Consider the following 22,873-nt stretch of genomic DNA (forward strand, 5'->3'; position numbering starts at 1 on the left):
TAATCTCTGCTCTGGGAATATGTTTACAATAAATAAATAAACCTTAGAGAAACAATTTTTAGTAATGTGTTGGAGAATCATGCTTTTAAAAACACAGTTTTACTATAAAACTTATAGAAGACCAGTCACTGAACAGCAAATACCCAAAATAATTAGTTTAAAAATGTCTTCCAGGGTTAGGAAAGCAGTCAAGAGTCCAAATTAGTCCTTTTCTCACATGCAAATTTTTGCTTCCCTTATATTTTTCTAAAATAAAGTTAGATAGCTATATAGCCTTGAGAAACATAAGGAAAGGAACCAAAAATGTTGACAGCCGTGCTGATTGTTTTATGGGAAAAAGAAGCCAAGAGTCTTTCCTTATGTGTGTACCTATAAGAATGAAAAACATGTTTCAAAAGTGAATGTTTTCCACTGCTTGGAAGGAGAGAAGCTCTGGAAGAGAGGGCTGATGTCAAATATTTTCTGCTCTGGATGCATCAGCAGGGTTCTGGCAGGTGCGCTCACAGAAATAGTGCACATACTTGTGAACGCTCAAGCATCCCCGTGGGGAGATGGTGTTTCTGCAGACTTGCTTAGGTTTGCTTTGAACCTGAAGTTTTTTAATTGAAATGCAGAATATGCCTGGTGTTTCAGAGGATGATGTTTTGCGCTGGATACCCACAAAGCGAATTGCCTACATGGACTAAAAGAAGCGTAAAAAAGGGAGAAAAGATGCTGAACTAACTAAAAAAAAATCCACCAAAATATAAATTTTATATGATAAAAGTGATGTACCTTTGCAAAGGAGGGAGCAGAGCAGATGCCGGTGGAACACAGCAAGGCTGCTGCTTTCCCAGCACCCTGGGGAGGCTCCTGGGCCAGTCTGGGAGGCTGAGCTCGTGTCTTGTGGGCAGTGGTGCCCGCTGCATGTGGCATGGTGCACCAGGCAGTAAAGAATTTGAGAAACTGCAGAAGAGGCTAGTGTCCTGAGAGGGGTTAAGGGCAACAATTATCCTGTCTGTGAAGGCTTCTAAGGAAGCTTGTGGTACATCTAACTGATTATGTTGCAGACCAATGGTCTATGTTTAGGCACATGCAAACAGTGATTGTCTGTTTGCTCAAACAGAGAAATAGACTTTAGCCTTAGTCCCTGGCTATTAAGAGTTTTGTGACCGCGCTATCTAGAGCGTTGGACAAAATTGCAGGGAGAAAAAAATGCAGCCCAGATTATGTACATGTCAGTGACAAACAAAATCAAATTCAATTTCTGCTTTGTTCTAGGCAAAATGTGACCTGTGGTTACCACAGCTATCCTCAGGATGAATCCAAATAGAAAGTAAAAGCACTAAAATAGTGGTTCAAGCATCATGTTTTCAGGTACCAACAGCAACTCAAGGCAATCTCTAAGTTCTCAAGAAGATATTTTGACTTTAGGTACAGGATTACTTTTCTATACACTAATACAGAAATATAGTTTTAAAATGATACATGGAGGTCATTAAGGAATGAGAAAAATCAAAGAGAAAAGCCAAGGATATTGTATACAGTTGAAAAATAACATGACTGTGGAATCTGCTACAGCTTGACACATGCGCAGAAAAGGCTGCAAAAGACTTGTGTTTTTTCGTTGCTGTTTGTATTTGAAAGGAAAATCATCAAAAGCTTTCAGATTGCTCATTTGCTTTACTTCTTTTGGGGGTGGGGGGGAAATAAGCCAAAGCTAACCAAGAATGCTACTCTTATTTTTCTCATGTGACCTTCCTCATAAACACTACGGCCAAGCAGGCTGTCCTTTTCAGGCAGAACTAGGAATTGATACTAAGTTCCCATGAGCTTAGCAAGTCTGCTATTCCAGTGGCAGTAGGGCAAGGTGTGTGGAGTTCAGACTGTTGCTTGTGTTGCTTGTGTTACGTTGCCGCAAGGCAATATAAAATGCTTAAGTTACTGGCATTCTCCAACAACCCTTAGATGGATTTCTAGAGCTTGGAGAAAGCCACACTTGTGAATCTCATGGAGCTGCAGTGATGTTAAAAAACAATTGTTTCTGCAAACATCCAGCAGTTATAAGTGTTTTACCAATTTTGGGGAGTAGAAAATCTGGCCCCATAAGGTTTGGTGGCAGCAAAATGGATGTTTTAAGCATCTGATTTTGGGAGATAGGCCCCTAAAGGGTCAATTAATGGCTAAGTCTTTTTGTGAATTTGGGTCTGCCTGTCTGTATAAGATGATGTCTGTGACTTGTCTATAACTTTGGGCTTGAACAATGATTTCCATATGCATATGTAATTTAACTCTGCTTTCTCAGTTTGACAGTGTCCCTGGGAATATTCAGGGAGGGAGGACGTTAAAAACGGGCAAGAATATCTAGGAAGGATGTTTGAAAGATGCACTTCTGGAAAGTGTAAGTAAAATATCATACAGAATTTTTTTTTTAAAAAGGAGATGAGGTGTTATAAAAATTAGTAGGTGAGGACTTGTTCTTGTGAAGCAGGCTTTTGTTCGTAAGTGTTGGGTATAATTAACTTCCTGATAGATTCAGAAGCTGTTATATTATGTTCTCCAGTGCTGAGAGTCCTGTTAACTCAGTCTCCTGCATTATCTGCAGGAGCCTGAGGTAATTCATGCATTCTGTCCTCTGGTCCAAAGAGGATAGAGAGAAGGTTACATTCCATAACTTGTTGCCACCTTATGATTACTTATTATACAATTGCAAAAATCCAGATCTTGCACATAATTAGACCCCAGTTATGCACAAAGCAAGCTTTTAAGAACATCTTCTGTTCCTTAACTCCATTTTGAGCTGAGAATTATTCTCCCTCTCTTCATGAAGGTGAAGGAGAAAGTCAAGACAATCTAGGTAAACTAGTAGATTCAGAACATAGGGAAATAGCTAACAGTTAAAGAGCTGCTGCACTTGAAGTCTAGCCACCGTCCTAAGCACAAAAGGTGAAGGTGTCACCAGATGATGTTGAAAGATATGTAGAATTGTCTGTGTTTTTATAGGGTGAACAAAAGAGCTTTTTACCACAAATGTCTTCCTTTGTAGCTCTCTCTGATACGAAGAGTTGCACAAGGAGGAGGTGCTATATCTCATTATGATCACAGTCACAGAAAGGTATGGCAGAAATTCTCCTTAGCTATAACATCAAATCCTTTTACTTAGAGGAGGAGGAAATCACCACATTCTAAACCTAGCCCAAGTTGTTTAGTACACTTTCAATACTCTGGGTTTTTATCCACTCCGGCTGTCAGCTGGAGACAGGAAAAATCAAAACATTTGTGCAGTGTCCCTTCTGAAGGAGCTGCTTAGGTGGTCATGTTTGGGTTCACCTCCTGTCTCCAGTGCTAGAGCATGACTGCCAGTTGGCTGATGAATAAAAATTCTTTAGCTGGAGGCAATTCTTTGGGAGCAGACTTGGGAGCTGCATCCACACAGTGTTTTTTGGCGTGTTTACAGTGATTTTGATGTATGATGGTGCTCAACAAGTAAAGTATCAGCAGGTATGTGGAGCAAGTTCTTCACTCACAAATATGGATGCTCAAAATATATGATTTGCTCATTCCTCATAGTTGAAGTTGATGTTCTTGCACCTAAACTATAGGAAGCATTGCTACTTTAAGGTTGCTACCATTGGAGCTACTAATGGCCCATGAGGCAGCTTGTTGCTATTTTTTTGCACAATAAAATTTGCCCAGTCTTTGCTTTCCATGTCTTATCTGTTTTCTGGTCTGTGACAAAACTCTTCTCTCACCGCCTGCCCAATTAACTGCTTTGGAAGTCTCTTGTGTGGGATTTCTTAAGCTTTTGGGAAGTCTATTTAAAAACAAATGATTCAATTCTTGTTTATCAGCAGAGGTACTGATGTGGTTCAGAGAATTCCAGGAGAATGTTCAGTTTTCCATGCAGTGAAAGTGATGTGAGCAAGTCACTAAGAGAAAAAACATCAAAATGGAGTGGAGCTTCTGGTGGTGTCATTTTTGAAAAATCACTTGGATGATTGCAGCCAGTTATTGAGGTACTGAGAGCTGGCATTTCCCATTAGCGTTAATGTAGCTTGGTGTTCAGCAGCCTTGAAACAGCTAAATCTTTGGATCTAAAGCTGGATACCCATGCTTAGAGGCCACTTTATGAATATCTGCTATAACATCTGTTTCTCCACTTGTAACGTAGAGCTGTATGATAAAAATCTGTCTCATGTTGTACCTTTCACTTTAGGAGAAAAGAACTTGTTCAGACAGAAAACTCCTAGAAATTCATAGCCTTACTTTATGTCTATACTGAAGTTCAGTATTCATTCTTGGTTCTCGTATAACTTTGCAGCACCTGATTGCTTGCCTCTCACATCTAATAAATGTCCTGCTTGACCAACTAAAGCTTTGCCTGTGGCAAAATTGCAAAACACCTGAAAAAGTACTTTACTTCCTTCCTCTTCAGTCATAACTAGAGATCTGCAATATCTGCGTTTCCTGAGAAATATTCCATTTCGCAAACTGCTCCCTTAAGTGTCAGCCTAAGAAGGGTCAGTGTTTTTGGACAAAGCATTTGTTTTCCTTTGAATATTTAATTTGTTTATTCCTGTTTTCAAATAATCCCCAAGCTATATAGTTCCCGTCGCTGTGATGGTCATGAATTCGAGTTACTCCCCTCCCGAGGGTCAGCGCTTTCATCAGAAAGCCCTTGGCATGGAGCAGCAAGCCTTGCATATTCATCGTCCGAGACGCTGGCTAGAGGGCCCCAGAAAAACTTGACTTTTTTTGTTCTCAGAACAAGGAAAACAATCCCTTCCCTTCTCCAGTCCCTTGATAAGCGTTTCTGTCCAATAACGGTGCTCTCTGCTCTGAGGCACATTTAACTGTGAAGTTTGCAGCAGGAGAGGCTTTCCTTCAAGCTGTTAGTGTTTTATCCTGGCAGGCTCCTCGAGGTTGTTGTGAGGAGTCTAGCCAGTTGGTGAGCTTTGTAATCTAAACCAGCTGTCCCCAGGCTGAGGCCCCCATTTGCATTGTTTAACATACTTAGAAAATGAAGTGTTCATTTTTAACATTCCTCCTCCAATTGGTTTAATGCTGAATTACAGAAGAGAACTAAGCAAAACCAGGTGCTTTCTCTGTATTCTCTCCAGTGTCTGAGGAGGTACAGACTCCCGATCTTCTCCATTACTTGTTATTTCATTCTTTGGACTATAAATGACGGAGGAACTGAAGTGCTAGCAGAGGGTAATGTTTGGAAACACTTTCTAGTTATTCGTCAGCACAGACTCTGTTTTTTTTCCACCTTTTCTCAACAGTTTTGGACATGCAAGGATTAAAAAGGTAAGTGCTGTGCATGAAACTTCTTTACTTACTGAAGGGAAACCTGCTTGTGGAAAACATCTGTGGCAAGGATTCATTTTGCCAGTCCACTTGCTAAAGCTATTTGCAAAGAGACGGGATCTTAATGGTCAGAGGTGGGGAAAGACGAACTGTCTGTTTGAAAAGCCGTGCTGTCTGTAACGATTTCCTTCTTGATCTGTGCTTTTATTCTACGCTTTAGGAGCCCCAACATCTGCAGGACTGCTGAATTGCAACAGCAAACGATCCCACTGGCTACAGTAATTCATTTAAAGTTAATTAGTTACTACTGCAGGAGTTAATTACTAATTTAAAATATTTTGCCTGCTAGGCAAGCTACTGTGACCAGCTGAAAATAGTGTTGATAGGTTGTGCTGCATGTCTGTTAATAATTCTCAGGGGGATCTGAGATGAGAAGTAATGGGCAAATTGCGATGGTGGTTGCAGACAGAACACATATGAGGCAATAAGGTTGCCCTCCCACAAACCAAGAGGAAAGAATACATCATCTTGTAACAGCTGAAACTAAAAACTGTGTACAAAAGCATGAGTTTGTCTGAACTAAGTTTATAGTGGCTTTTCTTAGCATATACTGCTCTACAGTAATGTAAAATGTAGCCCTATTGCTAGGTGTGTTAACATTCAGCTATAACCTGTTTTATTTCCTTCTAGTGCTGTTCTTGCTATGCACAAAGTGAGTATGCAGCCGTTTTACCCAGTGCATGCTTAAAAAAAAAAATCTTCCAAAAGGTTCAAGGAATTAGTAAAGCAAGTGTAAGCCTAAATGGATAATATTGTACTTTGAATGCTTTGCATCTGATTCCAAGGAAGAGCCCTTGTAGAACTGGTCTGTCCTTGTCACTCTGAAGTAGCCAGGCAAGCAGTCTGTCCCCACAGAACTATGAACAACCATTTTAGAGACCGTGTTTGCTTTCAAAGCTTCTGCCCATCTCCACATTAAAAACACAGTAGTGTTCAAATGTACCAGTTACTGTTTGTGAGCAATTTTGTCTAATACATTTGTAGATCTTGTTCAGCAGCTCAGTTTGCACTGGAAATCAGTGGCAGCTTTAAAAGGGAAAATTGGCAGCTCCGTTGGGTAGCAGAACTAAGGTTACCTAAAATATCCCTTGCTTCCTGTACTGGTTTTGTGGGAAATATATTGTATACAATTGCCATTCAGAACTCGAATCCAAGATAAGCAAGATGTGGGTTTGATTGTATTGAGAAGAAATTCTCTATAAGATATCAACAAGGCACTGAAATTCATAGTACCCAGAAAACAAGCACACTTCATATTGTTCTTTCACGATTTTCTGTCCTTGAATAGATATTTGAGGGGCTAACTTGCCCAGAGAATCTGATGGTCTAGGTAGAGAATTCTAGACATAAGCACGGAGCTGTTAGCGAAGGATCCCACTGCTCTTTCAGTTGCAGTGAAGAAACCCCTTAAGTTCCACTAGGTCCTGAGATGACAAAACTGGGGATGGCTCCATTGAAGATAGCAGCTTCTAGTAGCTGATGACCTGGCACAGTGTGTCTACTTGTAGAGCAAAATATTACTTAAGATTGAGTAAAGGGACAGAATCTGGCCCTAAAAAAGGGATTCATCTCAAGTGAAGTCTCTGGGGGATGAAATGCGGTTTAGCGGTTAGAGCAACTGGCTTGAATTCAGGACCTCCTGCATGACATGTCTGCAGCCCTGCCAATGAGTTGCATTGTGAGCTTAGGCAGGGCCTGTGCTGTGGTTCACCCATCTGTAAAATGTGAAAAATGCGCATGAAAAACTTTGATTTTCTCAAAGGAAAGGTATCAGAGAGGGGCAAAAATGCTTATTGAATGTTAGGCACTTTTTCATTGAACACCTGCAAGATGGGGTGTCAGGAACAGATTAGTTAAGACATGTACAGTTTGATTCAGAGCTCAATTGCTTAAACCACAGTTAGATTTGTGACTTTGAGGTCTCAGTCTTGCTCACGGTTTTAATATTCCCTCTTCAGAGGTCAAATTTACATTAACAAAACTCTGGAATGCGCTGAAGTGTCACTAGAGATTTTTTTTCTTGTATATTTAATTCTGTATGACTTGCCTGGATCTCAAAAGGTTTTCAGCCTATTTTCTATGCATATTACAGGATACTGACTGCTTTCACACTGGCCGTCTGCCTTACAAGCCCTGGAAAAGCACAGGTGAGAGGTGCATATAGAGATCTGTGAACCGTTTTATGCTGAAGTACCATAGGCATGAGACTTATCTGGCTAGCAGGTGAATAGGAAGCTCTGTGGTCTGGGGTTTTCATGAAAAGGAAGCTATGTGGTCTAAGGGTTTAGAGGGAGGACTTGGAGCCAACAGGATCCTGGAGTTGAATATGGAGTGAGTTTATTGACTTATTCTTGCCAGCTCAGCAAAATATCCCTGTAGAAACCTGGACCTCACTGAAAACACTGATTCTGCCTCTGAACTGAGCATTTCTGGAAAGTAAATAGAAAAAGTTGTCCCACAGGAGCAGGGACAGCTCAATTCTGGGGTGGGGAACACCCATGTTTTGAGCACTTACTGACTGAGCATTTTCAGTGTGTGGCAATCCTGTAGAATTGTGTCTTGAGCCTTTTTATTTTGGACTGTGAGTCTGACTGCATCTTGGTCTTCATTTCAATTCCTATCCCAAGCCGTTTTTATTCAAGAGGCAGGGCTTTGGAGGATGGAAGGAAGTAGAGCAGTCCAGTTCTTGAAATAGCAGAAGCATTAGCTCTTTGTGTTCCTGGGCACCAAGTAGACTTTAAATTAGGAAAAACGGCTCCCCAAGGCATGTTAAGTTTGGATCCTATTTGGTAATCCAGATATGCTCAATGTCCAGAGCCATGTTTCTAAATACCTTTGCCAAAAGCTTTAAAATGTAGTTGTTTTTTTGTGTTACATTGATAAATTCCTGTTCATGGCTTGCTTATTGATACTTTTGTTAACATTAGATCTAGATGGGAAATGCTTTGCATGGCCCTGGAGAATATTTGCAGTGTTTTAAGGTTTTATTTTTATAATTTAAATAGTATTATTTCAATTCTGATTTTTATAAAAACAGCTTTTACTGTAAACTAATTTAAAAATCAAAGTAGAAAGCCACTTGAAAGCAAAATAGTAGCAACAAATTCTTTCTGAAGACATTGAAACTGGCCATCTTGACATCATTGGAAGCTTGTCTGAATAAAATTTTAGAAAGCTATTGAAACTGGTTTATAGCAGTTTCAGTGTTTGAATCATCACTCTCAAAAACAAATTATTTTGTTAAAAACTGTTAGCTACCCTAAAAGATGTGTGAGGCACAGCACAGAAAAGAGGAAAAGATATCAACATGAGGTTGATTATAGCTTCTACTCTCAGAATGCCTTGGCCTCTACTGCATGATATCAAAACACCTCATAATGCCAAAATAAATGAAGACAGAACTCCCTCCCATGTTTGACACTTCTTGCAGTGGTTTTCTGTGTTCATATGGGCAAATGACAAGTGCACACCAAGTACTACTGTGTGTTTCATTTCATGTCCCCTCCCTAGATCCTCCAGTGGCTCAGTTGCACTCCCTCATCATTGTCTCCCATCTACAATTTATTGCATTTCCAAACATATGACAAGTGCTTTACCCACTGACTTCTCCCTATATCAGTATTTATCACTTACCAAAATTATTAAAAAAAAAGGGGGGGGGCGGTGGAGGGGCGAAGAGGAGGAATAAGGAAGAACCTAGAATTAACTCCATCCCTCTGGTGTAACTTCAGTGCTTTGTGCTGAAGACTGCAGGTTCCAGCCCTGATAAAGGACAGCAGCTTGCATACAAGCAAGGCCTCCAGGAATACTGCATGCCCAATACATCTATCGTATAAATATATTTTCTAAAAATTGAAAAGTTTTTTATAAATGAAAAGCCTTACTTTTATAACACTCATTAGACATCTAACTTGTTAAAAAACTTGTCCAGAATTGTCTACACATGGAGCTGTAGAGCCTGTTACTCAGAAGTTAGCTACCACCTTTGGAGTGCCTTTGCTCTGGCAAAAACAAGATTCCAAAACAGACCTCCAGTGTGGAGCCCATAGCACATTTTGTGTTAGTTATATCCCAGTGGAGAGCACTGTCCTGACACTGTGACCACCTGAGGGAATTAGCTTTTGAGTTAAGGGGCTCACATGTGTGCTGGTGGTCTCAGGTTCATGCCTTGCTATGGGGAAGGGCCCCAGTATTGATACAGTATATAGCACTGAACTAACTACAATACATGGTAATAATCCAAATGACTATTTCACTCTGCAGCCCTTTTGTTTCACAATCACTGAGTGTCCTTTCTTTTTCTTCCTGTTTTTAGCAGCAATGCAGTAATGGCTTTGACTTGGACCGTGCCTCTGGGCAATGTTTAGGTAGGATTTTAACTGAATAAATGGACTTAAATTGGGGTTCAGGAACCCTGACTTTGAGTTAATGTTGTGTTGCTGTTGGTATGTTTTGGTTGAAGAGAAAAAGTTCTCATTATATGACAGATGACACATATATATGTAATGAGTGCGTGGGGGTGTGTGCGCGCAGGTGTATTTATAAGGTTCAAGTATGAACCTATCTTTGGTATTGTTGAGATGCTAATTGCCTCTCAGTGCTTTTCCAATAGCTGCAATGCATTCAGTTGCGTTTGGGAACTCGGCCCAACTGCCAGTGGAAAGTGTGGTTCACTTCCCTGGCCTTTCTCCTCCAAACTCAGTGTTTACTACATTTGACAGCCTCTACCTGCAGGCTACAGATAAAGTCTATCCCTGCTGAGTGGCCAGAATCCAAATTGTTAATTGTTGATTAATTTCTGATTAATAAGGGGAAACACGTGCTTAGCCATGTAGCTTTTTTTTTTTTTATCAATGACTGTGAAGAGGGGCTTTAAGTCTCCAGGGTGGCATATTTTGCATGCATTAAAGTTATTCAAAACAATTAGGAGAAAAAGAGCAACAGATTGCTCACCCTGTCATTGCAGTCTAGTGTTTCTGTGCTCTGTAAACCAAATACAGTACCATTTTGGCTAAATCATATGTATCTTTCTGAATTTAATTCAACAACAACAGTCTTGATGAGAACAAAGAAGACCTGAACTGGGTCCTCAGATGTGAACATCCTAAGCATTTCTGTGGGAGGGAGCTTGGGAGTTCCAGGTCAGGATCCAAGTTTCACAGCTGGGCAAACCAAACCACCAGTGTTTGAAATCCTGATATGCATGTTGTGGTTTGGACAGACCCACTAGCAGCAACCGGCTGTAGCATGCTGCAGCCATGTGTAAATCAGTATTTAAACTGAACATTTAGAGAATAGCAAAGCAGGCTTTCCCCTCTTCCCCTGCCTTCTAATATTGATGTAAAACAAGTAGAATGTAGGACTTGTGTGTATGGGATTTTTCCTGTTTTGATGTGATCTAACTACAAAGTGAGACTCATAAGGAAAGATTAGCTTTTCTTTTCAAATTCTTAGCAAAGTCTCAAGCAGAACCTGTTTGGATGGTCACATTAAGAAGCACTCACTGATTTAACTTTTGCAATCTCCTTCCAGATGTTGACGAATGTCGGACTATTCCCGAGGCCTGTAGAGGAGATATGGTGTGTGTCAACCAGAACGGTGGCTATTTATGCGTACCCCGAACAAACCCAGTGTATCGATCACCGTATCTGAATCCTTATTCAAATATTTATCCACCGCCCCCAGCACCAGGCGCAGTTTCTAACTACCCTACTGTTACAAGACCTCTGGTTTGTCGCTTTGGTTACCAGCTGGATGAAAACAATCAATGTGCTGGTAAGTGCTGGGAAGCTTTATTCTAGACTTTCATTTATATTGTGATATTGTGAAGACAATTGTTCCGCACTGTCCTTTGTTCTCTTTAAAGCATGTGAGTTGTACATTTCCTATATTCTTCAGTGTAAGCTGAAACACATTTTAGCCTCTTTATTTAATCAAGAAACCTATCTGTATAAGAGTAATCTTTTTAGCAAATAACCATCTAATAACAGGTGGCTATCAGTATATCAGAAACCTGCCTTTTATGTTTATGATTCTGACTTAACAGAGAGTATGGCCCTACCCTTGAAATATTAAGCTGGGACTATGGAAACTTTAATGTGGTCCTTGCCATTATGTGTCCTTGTCCAGGTGTCTGGACTTCAGCCTTCCTCCTGTAAATGGTATAAATAAATAAGAAATAATCTTTCTTTACTTTGTCTTCTTGGCTTGACCATAAGCTTTTTAGAGCACAGGACACAGCTCTTAGCACATCAACTGCTTTAACAGCTAAAGATAATGGCTTCTAATAATGTCAAGCTATGAAGAAATGAAGAGAAATCTTCTGAAATAAATTAATGGAAATCCCAGTGTCCAAAATAAATATTTTGAGGCAAAACTGGAATAAAAAGATCAGAATCAAACAAATGCCTGGTGAGTGCTGAGAGAAAATCCAGGAGATGGGAGTCTCAGCTTTACCACAAAGTTCATATATAACCTCTGCTCATTTTGGTGTCTCAGTTGTCCAAATGCTAAAGTAAATATGTTTTCTGTTATTTATATTTGTATTTATTTTTTATTATTTTTATTATTTCTTAATTTTATTATATATTATTTTAAATTATTTTTTATTCTATTTATATATCTTTTAGTCATAGAGATTGTGGAACCTCCTTTTCTGGAGATCTGCAAAATCCACTTGGGCACAATCCTGTGCCACATGCTCTAGGTGACCCTACATGTGCAGGGAGGTTGGACTAGATGATCTCTAGAGGTCCCTTCCAACCTTTATGATTCTATGATTTATCCAACCTGTCCTTTTTAAAAGGCTTTTTCACCATGAACCTTTCTTAAAAAAAAAAAAAAAAAGAAAGAAAAAAAAAGAAAAGATAAGGCACTCCTAAACACAGAAAGTAGGTGTTTTCCGTAGAGAATTTTAGTTTTCCATTGACTCAAAACAGTTTTTATGGAGTATTGCAGCAGCACAATGCTAGAGCTATAACTGAGTTGTCTTTTGGGCTGATTCTGCCCTATTGGCTAGAATTTCTGGCAGGACTTTGTTTCAGATGATACACTTCATTTGCTTCCTTAGTGAGGAGACTATTATGCATCACGAGATATGTGGGAGTCCAGATTTTAAATTCAACCACTTCTGGATACATTTTTGTATATTTTTTCTATATTCTGGATACATTTTTCTATATTTTAATTATTGCCCTTATTAGGCTCTGAGGTGGTAGAAATGTGTTTCTAACCAGCACAGTATTGGAATACACAGCAAGATTTAAAAACCTATGAGGGATTTTGAAATCTTTGAGTAGCTGATGAGTTAGCTGTAAAAACAAGCATGCACACTATTCATTTATTTAAAAATTTCAGGTAGTCCTGATCACTGAATCACACAGAATCACAGAATGGTTGAGATCTTAGTGACTTATTCAATCTCAGTCATGTATTGATTTGTAGGCTGCCAGCTATGTTTTCACTTGCTAACTTTGATGTTGATGAATCAGGAAACAGAGCTGTTAATACAAAAGAAGTGTTAGGAGAAAAGAAACCCCTAGATTTTGGTATGTCTGTCCTGCTGCACCCAAACCATATATGGTTTATAGGATATAAATCAAAATAGGGGGATTTTGGAAGGTTTACTGTGGAACTTCGAGCCTGCAAAGGACAGGCTGGCAGAAACATGAGGGCTAATGCTTTTGTCTTTTTAGGGTCTCTTTCACTTTCAAATATGGGAATTTACTCGAGAAGGGAAGGTTTGGTGAATACAGGCATTAGCAAAGTAGATGGGAAAGGATGGACTGCCATGTGAGGATCACAGCTGCAGCAGTTTTTGAAACTCTACATCAGGTTTTAGTTGGGGGCAGGTGAATGGATCATGCTTGTGTAAGAGGAAGAAAAACAGAACTTAAAGGAAACAAGACATGGTTAGAACCAAAGGTTCTGCAGGTTTGGGGACTATTTTTTCATTTAATGAAATCTTATGGAGATGTTCACCATCTTTATGCGGTGTTTATTTTTGTATCCATGTGCCCTGGGGTGAAAAGGGTAGAGAACCAAGAGAAACAGTAAGAAATACTACATTTTCCACCGCAGAGGTGGTAGAAGGCCCCGAGATCTTGTTTTTAGGGCCTCTGGTGTAGTTAATGGGGCTGGTGTGCAGCCTCATGCTTGAAGATCTCAGACATGAGGTACCTAGCATCCTTGGCAGGGTCCTCAAGCAGCCACAGGAATTTCCCCAGGTCACTCAGAGAAGTCTGAGCCACAAAAGTCATGGCTCCATCTTATTCGAAACTAATGGCATTGCTAACGATATTTCAGTTGCTCTGGGCTTCCCTACTTGTTAGCATTCACAAAGAGTTTAGCATATGAAGCATTTCAAGGGTTAATGCTGTTGTGGAATGGTTGGATAGAATGAATGGGAAGATATTTTATCCAGTAGCTGAGCCACTATATAAGTTACAGGTTTGTTATATTGGCGTTCTGGCATCTCCCTCCACACCTTCTTTCCAAATAAAATTAGTCACAGGTATTTCCATTAAAGATGATGATGCTATTGACTTCAGGAGCAGCAAAGCTATTCTAATGCCAGTGTTCCTGAAAATTCTCCAGTTTTTAACAGAGTACACATTTTTGTCTGGTCAGACATGGGGTTGCAGGTCTGGGCCACATTTTCTGTACTTTCTCTTTGAATTCCAGTCAAAACAATTTATTAAACACAGGAACCTTCCCTGGGAGATTTGCAGCCACAGCTTTGAAACACTGAGCTTGAACAAGAGACTTCCAAAGTGAAACAGGATAAAAATTTGATCTGAAAGCAATATGAGCCTTAACAAGCTTTTTCCTTTTTCACATTGCTAGAGCTGACAGAAACGTAAGGCGGCTGTGTGAGGGTCACTCTGTCCCAGCCTGGCATCTGGCTTGCCTGCCAAGGCTCCACGTTCCCTCCTCTCAGAGGAATGTGCATCCCAGGTGGTTCAAACAACATCCCCCTCCCCTCTTGGGGGCTGATTTATTCCAGCATAGCAAAGAGATATGAGTAATTGCTCTTCTTCTCAAGTGTTGTAGACTTTATCCTTTCTGAGCTGAAGTCAAAGGCAGGGGTTAGGTGTAAATTCTCCTTCCCACCCTGTTCACCACTTCTTTATGAAAGCACAAATGCCTCTGAAAGACACCTCTCAGTGATCTCCTTGCCCACTCCAGTGTCCTCAGCATGATGCAAAGACAGCTGTGGCCTTTTCTAATTTTAAATGAGGCCTGTACATTGCCTTCTCACATAGGCAAAAAAGTATGTGACAAAATCAGCTTTCAACAAAGAAAGATGCTTTCCTTTTAGTTGGTTGTTGCTGTTAATGGTGAGGGAGATCATTTGCCTTCTGTGAAATCAGAAAGACAGATTTAATTTTGCTTGGGACTTCATTTTGACTATTTATACAATTATATTTATAGTGCAAACTCTGGGTTGATTTTTTTGTTGGTACCACAAGATTAAAAAAAAAAGCATCAATTTTCATTTGAAAAAGTGTTTCTGCCTTTTAACAGGCAGGAAAGTCAGAGTAATGTGAGCCCAGCAGGTTACAAAGCTATAGGCAGAGAAATATTTTTATGATAATTCTTTTTTTAAATCTTCTGGGTGTTTGAGTCCTCATACATGGCATTTTTTTGTATTTATTTTAGTTGCTGAATACTTTGTTTCTTGCATTTATGAATGCATTGATTTTAAATTGCACACATAATGTGCATATTCCTACCAAAGCTGGCTGGGAATGTTTTACAACTATAATGGTGGAATAAAAGGCCACCTCTAAGATACAACAAAGAACATCTAGCTCAGGAACTCTGCTAGACTTTTTTGTCTTCTACCCCTACATCTCTCAAAATACAGAATGTTTAATCATAATGATGACTTTTACTTCAAGAAACTTGGTATAGTTTGCAAGATCAGACTAGAGCTTGGGCTCCTGTTCTCATAGTGTACATTCATAAGCTGAGGGTTCTTTCCTATTTCCCTGCACTCCACCTCACCGTTTCCTGATTTACAATGATCTTTAACACATGCTTCAAACATGGATCCTTCTGGGCATTGTGGAAAGAACTGTGGAAAGGGTGGGTGCTTGTTTTGGCTTTTTCCACCATGAATGCACGTGCACTATGTGAGGAGATGATGTGGGTGGAGAAGCATTTTAAGGGGGCTGAATGGAGGAACTGGAGGAATTCCAGACAGAAAAGACAGGTAAGTGAATGTTAGAAATGATATAAGTATAAGGCAAAGTGCATATAACCTGGAGATAGAGAAAGAAGAGAAGAGATCAGAAGAGGGAGTAATAAAGAAAGGCATCATCTTTAAAACAAACTGAAAGTAAGAAGCAGAAAAATAGAGGGAAATGGAAAGACGCTCTTTGCAAGCATAAATGAGAATTGTTTTTCAAGGCCTGATCTATGCAATGCTCATTGCTTTGCTTTTCCCTCACTTCTCAGAGACTGCCAGGCCCTCCTATGTTCTTCACTCACAGATCCCCATTCCTACATTCGTGAACTGAAACTTCTTCCTGCAAAACCTTGTTTACACGGATGGAGTTTACATCATTGTTATTTATATTGCAAGCATACCTAAAAACCACATTCAAGCCTGGAATCACTGACCTGTGCTCAACCTTATTAAGAACAGCCTATGCCTAGATGAATTTTCAAGCAAAATAAAGAAACCAGATGTCTGTGTGTGGGGAGAGGGGAGGCAAATAAGATGTAAGGAAGTGAAATGGGCTGGCGAAGTCATACAGCAGCCCATGACTGAGCTGGGACAGAACCCAGAACTCCTTATCCAGTGGCTTGGCCACTGAGCTGCTTTGTAGTAGTGACTTTTCTGGTGTCCTGTTTGGGAATATAGAAATGGAAGAAAGAAAAGGAGGGAAATGTAGCAAGAAGATTTTGTTCTGGAAGGGTTTGTATAAAGAAGAAGTAATGCAATGCACTCCCATCATTGTGTGGGTTTAGTTTGTTGTTTTTCTTTTTTTTTTTTTTTTTTAATCCTGTTTGATCCTCTTTGTTCCAGCTCTTTGTATTTCTTTCCCTTTTGGTCTGTAAGGCAATCCCTCTTGCCATTCAGAGGGCCAGTTCCTGAAGGCTATGCCTGTTAGGGCAACACTGCTGTCTGGCCAAGTTAGTGAGACACCAAAATAAAGGTTGATGAGGATTGGTTTCACAAAAGATTTGGGGAGCATCTCAAGTAGAAGTTATAGTTGGTGGCTAAGGCTTAGGCTAGGGGATTTTGCATTTGGTTTCTGACTGTTTTAGAAAAACTCAAAATATCCTTCCATCAGTTATCTAACATAATGATGGGGCAAGATAAGACCCAGAAACTGTCTGCTTATATGCATTGAGAGGGTTGTATGGCCGGGGATGAAGAAGGGTCAGTAACATTGTAGACATCCTGTAGACATATAGACATAGACATCCTGTAGACATATAGACATCCTTAGTAGCACAATATACTAAGCATGTCTAGCACTATGCTGCCCCATTGAATAAAGCCACACTGTGCTCCAGACAAACATAAATATACTTTTTTCTGAGCCCAGCCTTGATCTTTCTGAATTTGATGGCCTAAACTATTCACAACCCGAACAATCTACCTAAAGGTAATCGTGAGTTGACCATAAAATATTCATGAATAAAAAGAAAGGGCCATCTGAAAACACTTAGAGCTACTTCCTCCCTCAGGAAACTATTGCACCAGCACAGAGGATGGGCTAGGACTGAGGAAAGGCAAGATTCAGCTAGTCCCTGTAGTAGTCTCCATCAGCAGAGTAATTCCTACAGAAACGTGTCCACCAAGAAAAGGAGGATGAAGGTGGGAATGTTGTTTTTCACTGAAGTGAATTCACTTGTGGTGGACACAAAGGTAAACTTGAGCCTTCTGTGGCTTGGATTACTACTACTTTCATTCTTCACTAAGTGCAGTGTGGGAGTAGTGTGCTCTAGTGGTTAAAGCACAGGCGAGTGTTTCATTTATTTGTGGAGCTTCTACTACTCTTACAGAAATAAGTAAAACTGAACCAAGAAATATAACATGCAAGCCAAGAAAGCTGGCATCTTAAACTGGCATCTTTGTGTACTGGAGTGAAAAACAGCAGATTCTGGGGTATGGCGAAGTGTAGCAGTAATTGCAGGTTCATCATTCTGCATCTCAGTACATTTGAGCATCACTGACTGACTGTATTACTGTGCAGTGATGTGGGGAGGGAAAATAAAATAAACACAATTGCAGTAGAGCCGTAACTGAACTTGGCTGAACTACAGTCATGCTGGATAGGTAGCTGGATAGTCAATTTGAGACCAAAGTCTCCTCTTAGACTAGTGCTTATAGTACTCACTGACTTTGTAAAGACTTTAGGATCTTGGAGTAAAAGTTCTTCCAGTGAATTTATTTGGGTTGGATTAATCTAGTGTGGAGCCTAAGCCCATCCCAGAATACGCTGAAGTGACTTATGAGCAAGGATGCTTTTGGTTTGGCACCCTATTTTTCTTGCATGGGAATCCTGGTAACATGGTAAGGATTTGTTGTGCATTGTGAAGGAGGAACAGGCAGCTGGTGCTGCACATCATCTTCATCTTCAGAATGGTGGCAGTCAGGAGTGCTGGAATTTGGTTCAAATTTGAGATTGACCGGAAGCTGATTCAGTCTGTAGAAATGCCATCACCTGCTTATTGGGCAGTAATTAAAAGTTTTATTGTTTCACCTGTACTAAGGCTCAAAGCCAGAAGGGAAGCACAGTGGCATGTGGAGGGGGTCTGCTGAACGGGAATCATGTGTCAAATTATAAATATGATTTGCTCATATGCAGAGAAGGGGCGTAAGCACAGAAGGGGCAACATCTGCGTCTAGTTAGATGTGCAGACAGCAGTTCAGTCACAAGAACTGTCATGCCTGTAGACTCTGACCTCTTTATTTCATCGTGCGTTTTAGTTTTCCTGCTTCCTTGGAGTTATCTGATACTTTGGTACATGAAGTGGCAAGAACCCAGGAATCCCATCTCCCTGGATTTTTCACTTTGAAACTGCAGAGTGAATGAAAGTCTATGCAAGGCAATGAGTTTAACTCATTGCATTTTGGTTGGTTTAATGGCCTCAGTTAAGCTCGGTCCCTGAATTGGGGGTTATTGGTCGCTGGGTTCCGAGCCAGGTAATACATAGATTTCAGTTGTCAGCAAGAGCTGGTTGGCAGGAGGCTGTGTGTGACTCACCTCCGAGGAGCAGTAATGTGCCTGGTCTGCCATATCCCCAGGCATGTGTTGGCCAGGGCAGGATTCTGACCCCCACTGTTAGTCTCTGAATGATTCCTTAGACTCGCTGCTAAAAGCAGTTTAATATGTGGAGCTTTGTGGCTGCTTTGCCTTTATTATGTCTTACTTCCAGGGGCTGCAGCAGTGCCAGATCAGTTAAAACCAATAGGTACCGACCAGCTCTGTCTGTTCTTGGGTGGCTTGAGTGAGCTTTCCTATGTGAGATAGCTCTTGTGCAAATCAGCCCTGCCAGCTAGACAATTACAGTGCTTAAAACTATTAATAAGTCACTCCATGGTGCTGGATGATGGACTTCACAAGTACCCTCCCTCTCTCCACTGGCTCTGAGGCCTTAACTGGGCTCTCATGCGCAGTGTTCTCCTGAGAGCTGCCGGGTTGTTGGTTCCTCCTCTACCTTCCTGGGCATAATGTGAACAGTTCAGTCCGTAATAGTCTTTCTTTACCTGTAAAGCTCGTTCTCAGGGTGCTTAACAGCATCAGCGTCCTGTTAAGGCCTATGCTGATTGTTCCATGTGTCTGCAGCACCTGCAGTGTCTAGAGAGGGCAGTGTTCTCAGAGACTTAAGTCACCATTTTCCTTGGCCTCTCCCTTATGTTTTTTGGGTCAGATTTGTTTCTTTTCATTTGGTTCCAGCCTAAAATTGGCCTCGGTTATATGTCACAACCAAGACATGAAGCCAAAATATATAGAAAATATGAATTGGCTGCTTTACCAGCAGAAATCAGCCAGATGGTCGTATGTTTTGCCAGACTCTATAGGCAAAGGTGATGTGTTGGCATTGCACTTTTATCTTGTCCCTAGGACACCAGACCCAGGATAGAGCTGTTGTGTAGATGTACAAGCACAGCCTGGTGTTGTATGGAATTAATGTGCTCTGGCCCCATCATCTGCCAGTTGTCTGGCTTCTCCTTTTAGTACTTCAATGTGATGAAAGAAATTTTCAAAGAAAATAAAGCTACCAGGAGATGAATGGGAGTCACAAGTCACTAGGCCGTGTCACGCGAGTAGTTTGTGTTCTGCCTCCTGGCTGAAATGTGCTGCCCACTGGGCATGACAAGAAGCACTCTGAAGTCCATATTCAATTTGAACACCAGCAAACCCCTCTCTGCTCTTAGGTCTTCCCAGCCATAGCTCATGGTTGCTGGTGCTCTATGGTATAAGGCAACACTGTTGTGTGAGCAGAAAAACACTGGGGTTTTAAGGTGCTAGTGCAAGTTATGGGACAGCCAAAGGACGCCCATGTTCCCAGAGCTCAGTTAGGGCCCTCAGTCTCACTGCCCTTCATGCTCACTGGAAGTTTAGTACATAAACATCCTTTGGTCTGCGCTCAGCTCTCAATAAAGTGCTGCTACAGTGAGAATAAACCATTCATGGTTGCAAGACTGAAAGTACAAGAAATGCTTCAGCTAGATGGAGAAAGCCTTGAGGTAGGAGGAGAGTGTACCATAGTCTTGAAAGACGCAGGTGAATCCATGCTTAACTGCGTGATCTGACTCTAAGTGTGTGAGTTTCTTTTTTTTTCTTTTCCTTCTCCTTCAATTTCACTCCCCCAACCCTGCCCCACCTCCCCAAAAAAAAGCTTGTTTTGAACTTGTTTTCTTTTTATAATTTTCTTTTTATGAAGTAAAGTTCTTGTTTTCCAGCCAACTCAAGTAAATGAAGCTGGTCAGTCTGCAGACTTCTGGTTGGATCAAAGGCATTTACTGGCTTTGTGCATGACCCCAACATAGGTGACACTGCATGGGAAGACTGTACAAACAGTAATATAGAGAAGTCTAGAAAAGCTAAAACTGTGGTCAGAAAATTAATGAACTGGAAACTCAGCAGTAAGTTGAAAGACAATCTAAACCATGGCCATAAGATGAAAGAGGAACAGTAGAAGGTAGTAATGTTGACAGCAGCATTAGGCAGTTTCTTGCAGTGTTGCTTATACCTCTCATTGCAAAAAGCAGCAGAGAAAGCGTGTCGATATGATTCTACTAAGAACAGATCAAAACAAATGACATTCATGAGTACTATCAGATAAATATAAGTAAGTTTATGGAAATCTTAATTTAGAGCAAGAGCAAATTGGAGGCATTACTGAGTAAAAGATCTAGGCATATTGTAAAGCTTAGGTTAAGATGAGAGAGACTGGAAATTGTTTAGGAAATTGTTTATAGTGGGTGGTACAAAAGTAAGATTATTCCTGAATAGGGTACAATTAGTTGAAATGAAGGAGGATTACTTTCAGACCTAACATAAGAAGAGCCCTTATAATGGTACAAAGTGTCAGTTTACGTGACATAATGCACTAGCAATATTACACTGGTGCAACTGTATAAAAAGATTTAAAACCGTCTAGAAACATTTCAAAACTGTTGGAAAACAAAACCAAAAAGCCCTTAGCCAGGTTGCCAGTCCTTGCTCCTGGTGCAGGAAGCGGGCCGGGCGAGGAGGTGTGGGGTGGAAGCCATGGAGCATTTCCTGCTCTAGCAACACTGCTGTGGATTCCCAAATGAGGCACTGGCTGGAGCTGCCTTGAGATCATGCACATTTATTTCAGAGTGCAGCAATATTTATTGCTTGCAAATCACTTAAGTATTGCTTCTGGAGTTCAATCCAGAAGCAGATTGGATTTACTTCACTTGAAGGCCGGGTTGACTTTGCTTTGGAACAACCCCAAAGTCTGTATTTATAGTTATTGGTTAGTTTTGTGCAGTTTTCTCAAAAGACTTTGGGCTTTGGGAAGGAGATGCTTTTCCCCATAAAAAGAGTTTTTGGAAGGTGTGATTTTGCAAAGCTATATAATGTTGTTCAGTTAGTGCACTGCATTTCTTGGGTAAATTTCTCAGTGAAATCAGTGATTTTTTTTTTTTGTCTGAAATATTGTGGTTTGTCTATTGATATTTCCAAGAAGTTTATTCTTAAATGAAAAATGACATAAGAGGATAATAAACTTTATAGGATAACATAAGACTTGCAACAGTGCCTACAGTTTTAACTGAAACCAGTGAAACTTTAATCTCCACATTCCCCAAGCAATTTTGAAAACCTCAGTGTAAAAATCCATTGAAAATCTGAAATTTTAATCCAGATAACTATGACACATAAGTAGCCAATACAGACTGAAGAGCACTTGTAAATCTAGTTAGCAGGTGACATTCTGAAGTACTTCCAGTAATATCCCAGCAAGTCATGTGTGTTCTGAAGCTGGTAAAGAATGGATAGCTTCAAAATATCTGTGTGTTCAGCTCCACCAAAATCTCAAACTGACATCTAGAAAGTTGGGATACAAAAAGACTTCAGCAATACTTGATCCATAACAGGTTCACTTCCTCTGAACCAGGAAGAGATTCCCTCTGAATTAAGCAGAGTCTGCAGTATTTGTTTGGATGCAATTAGAAATATTAAGAGGATTTGCTAGGTACACTTCTGTGCTGGAGATGGTGTGTCCTACAGTGGGTCTGCTCTTTTGCATGAATGAATATGACTAAAGTCCTCATCGTCATAAGGTACTATTGAAAGGAAAATGCTGTGTTAAAGGAAAATGTAATTTGGTCTTTCTACAAAAGCAGGCTCACATGATGGAAAGCTTGCTGGGATGTGCCTTCTGGAGAGTAAGAGGAGGAGTTTGCTCCAGAAATAAGCACAGACATTAAATCTTCCAGCTGGTTGAGAACATTGCCTTTTTGTTTGTTTATTTACTGTATTTTTTATTACCTAAACAGAATGTGTTTTTTCAGGCCAGGCCACCCGGAATTGAACCATTTTGGCTTAGGAAAGTTCAGTGTGAGCATGCATCTTTTTCTGAGCTTTTCTGGGATCTCAGAGAGCTGGGAGAAATGTCCTATGATATTTGGAATATGACTAGTCAATTGTTCAGCCTTTAGCACTGGCTGGAGACTTCTGATTTCTTGTGCAAAAAAAGATAGATTTAGTTTGAAACTTTGGCTAAAAAAATTTTGTTTTTTTTCAGTTAAATTTGTTATAAAATCTTTATATGGGATAATACAAGTTCTAGCTGTGTTTGTATGGCATATGATGAAATGCTTCTCACCTAAAGGAACACTTTCTAGTTAGTTAAGCAGAGGTTTCACAAAATATTGCCACTGAGCAACTAATTTGTGTGTATAAACATTTTAAATACACTGTTATGCTGAAACAGATTAAATCAGGGGTTCTCTTTTGAAATTGCTTGGAACAAAAGCTTCCCAAAATCAGCTTTAACCTCAGACTGCAGTAGAGTTCTGATTTCT

At 40.3% G+C, this 22,873-nt stretch overlaps 1 protein-coding gene across 1 annotated transcript in view; it reads left to right on the plus strand.

The window, feature by feature from the left end:
- Positions 1-4,851: 4,851 nt before the first annotated feature.
- Positions 4,852-22,873, plus strand: part of FBLN5 (fibulin 5) — a 45,432-nt gene continuing 27,410 nt past the window's right edge. The window contains exons 1-4 of the mRNA XM_010215727.2: positions 4,852-5,289; positions 7,442-7,496; positions 9,665-9,716; positions 10,882-11,124. Coding sequence (XP_010214029.1) covers positions 5,273-5,289; positions 7,442-7,496; positions 9,665-9,716; positions 10,882-11,124 — 367 coding nt within the window. The 5' untranslated portion in view covers positions 4,852-5,272. The remainder of the gene's footprint in view (positions 5,290-7,441; positions 7,497-9,664; positions 9,717-10,881; positions 11,125-22,873) is intronic.

The sequence above is a fragment of the Tinamus guttatus genome, unplaced genomic scaffold, assembly GCF_059628265.1.
Source record: "Tinamus guttatus ecotype Peru unplaced genomic scaffold, ASM5962826v1 Tinamus_guttatus_pri_ptg000048l, whole genome shotgun sequence".
Taxonomy (NCBI): domain Eukaryota; kingdom Metazoa; phylum Chordata; class Aves; order Tinamiformes; family Tinamidae; genus Tinamus; species Tinamus guttatus.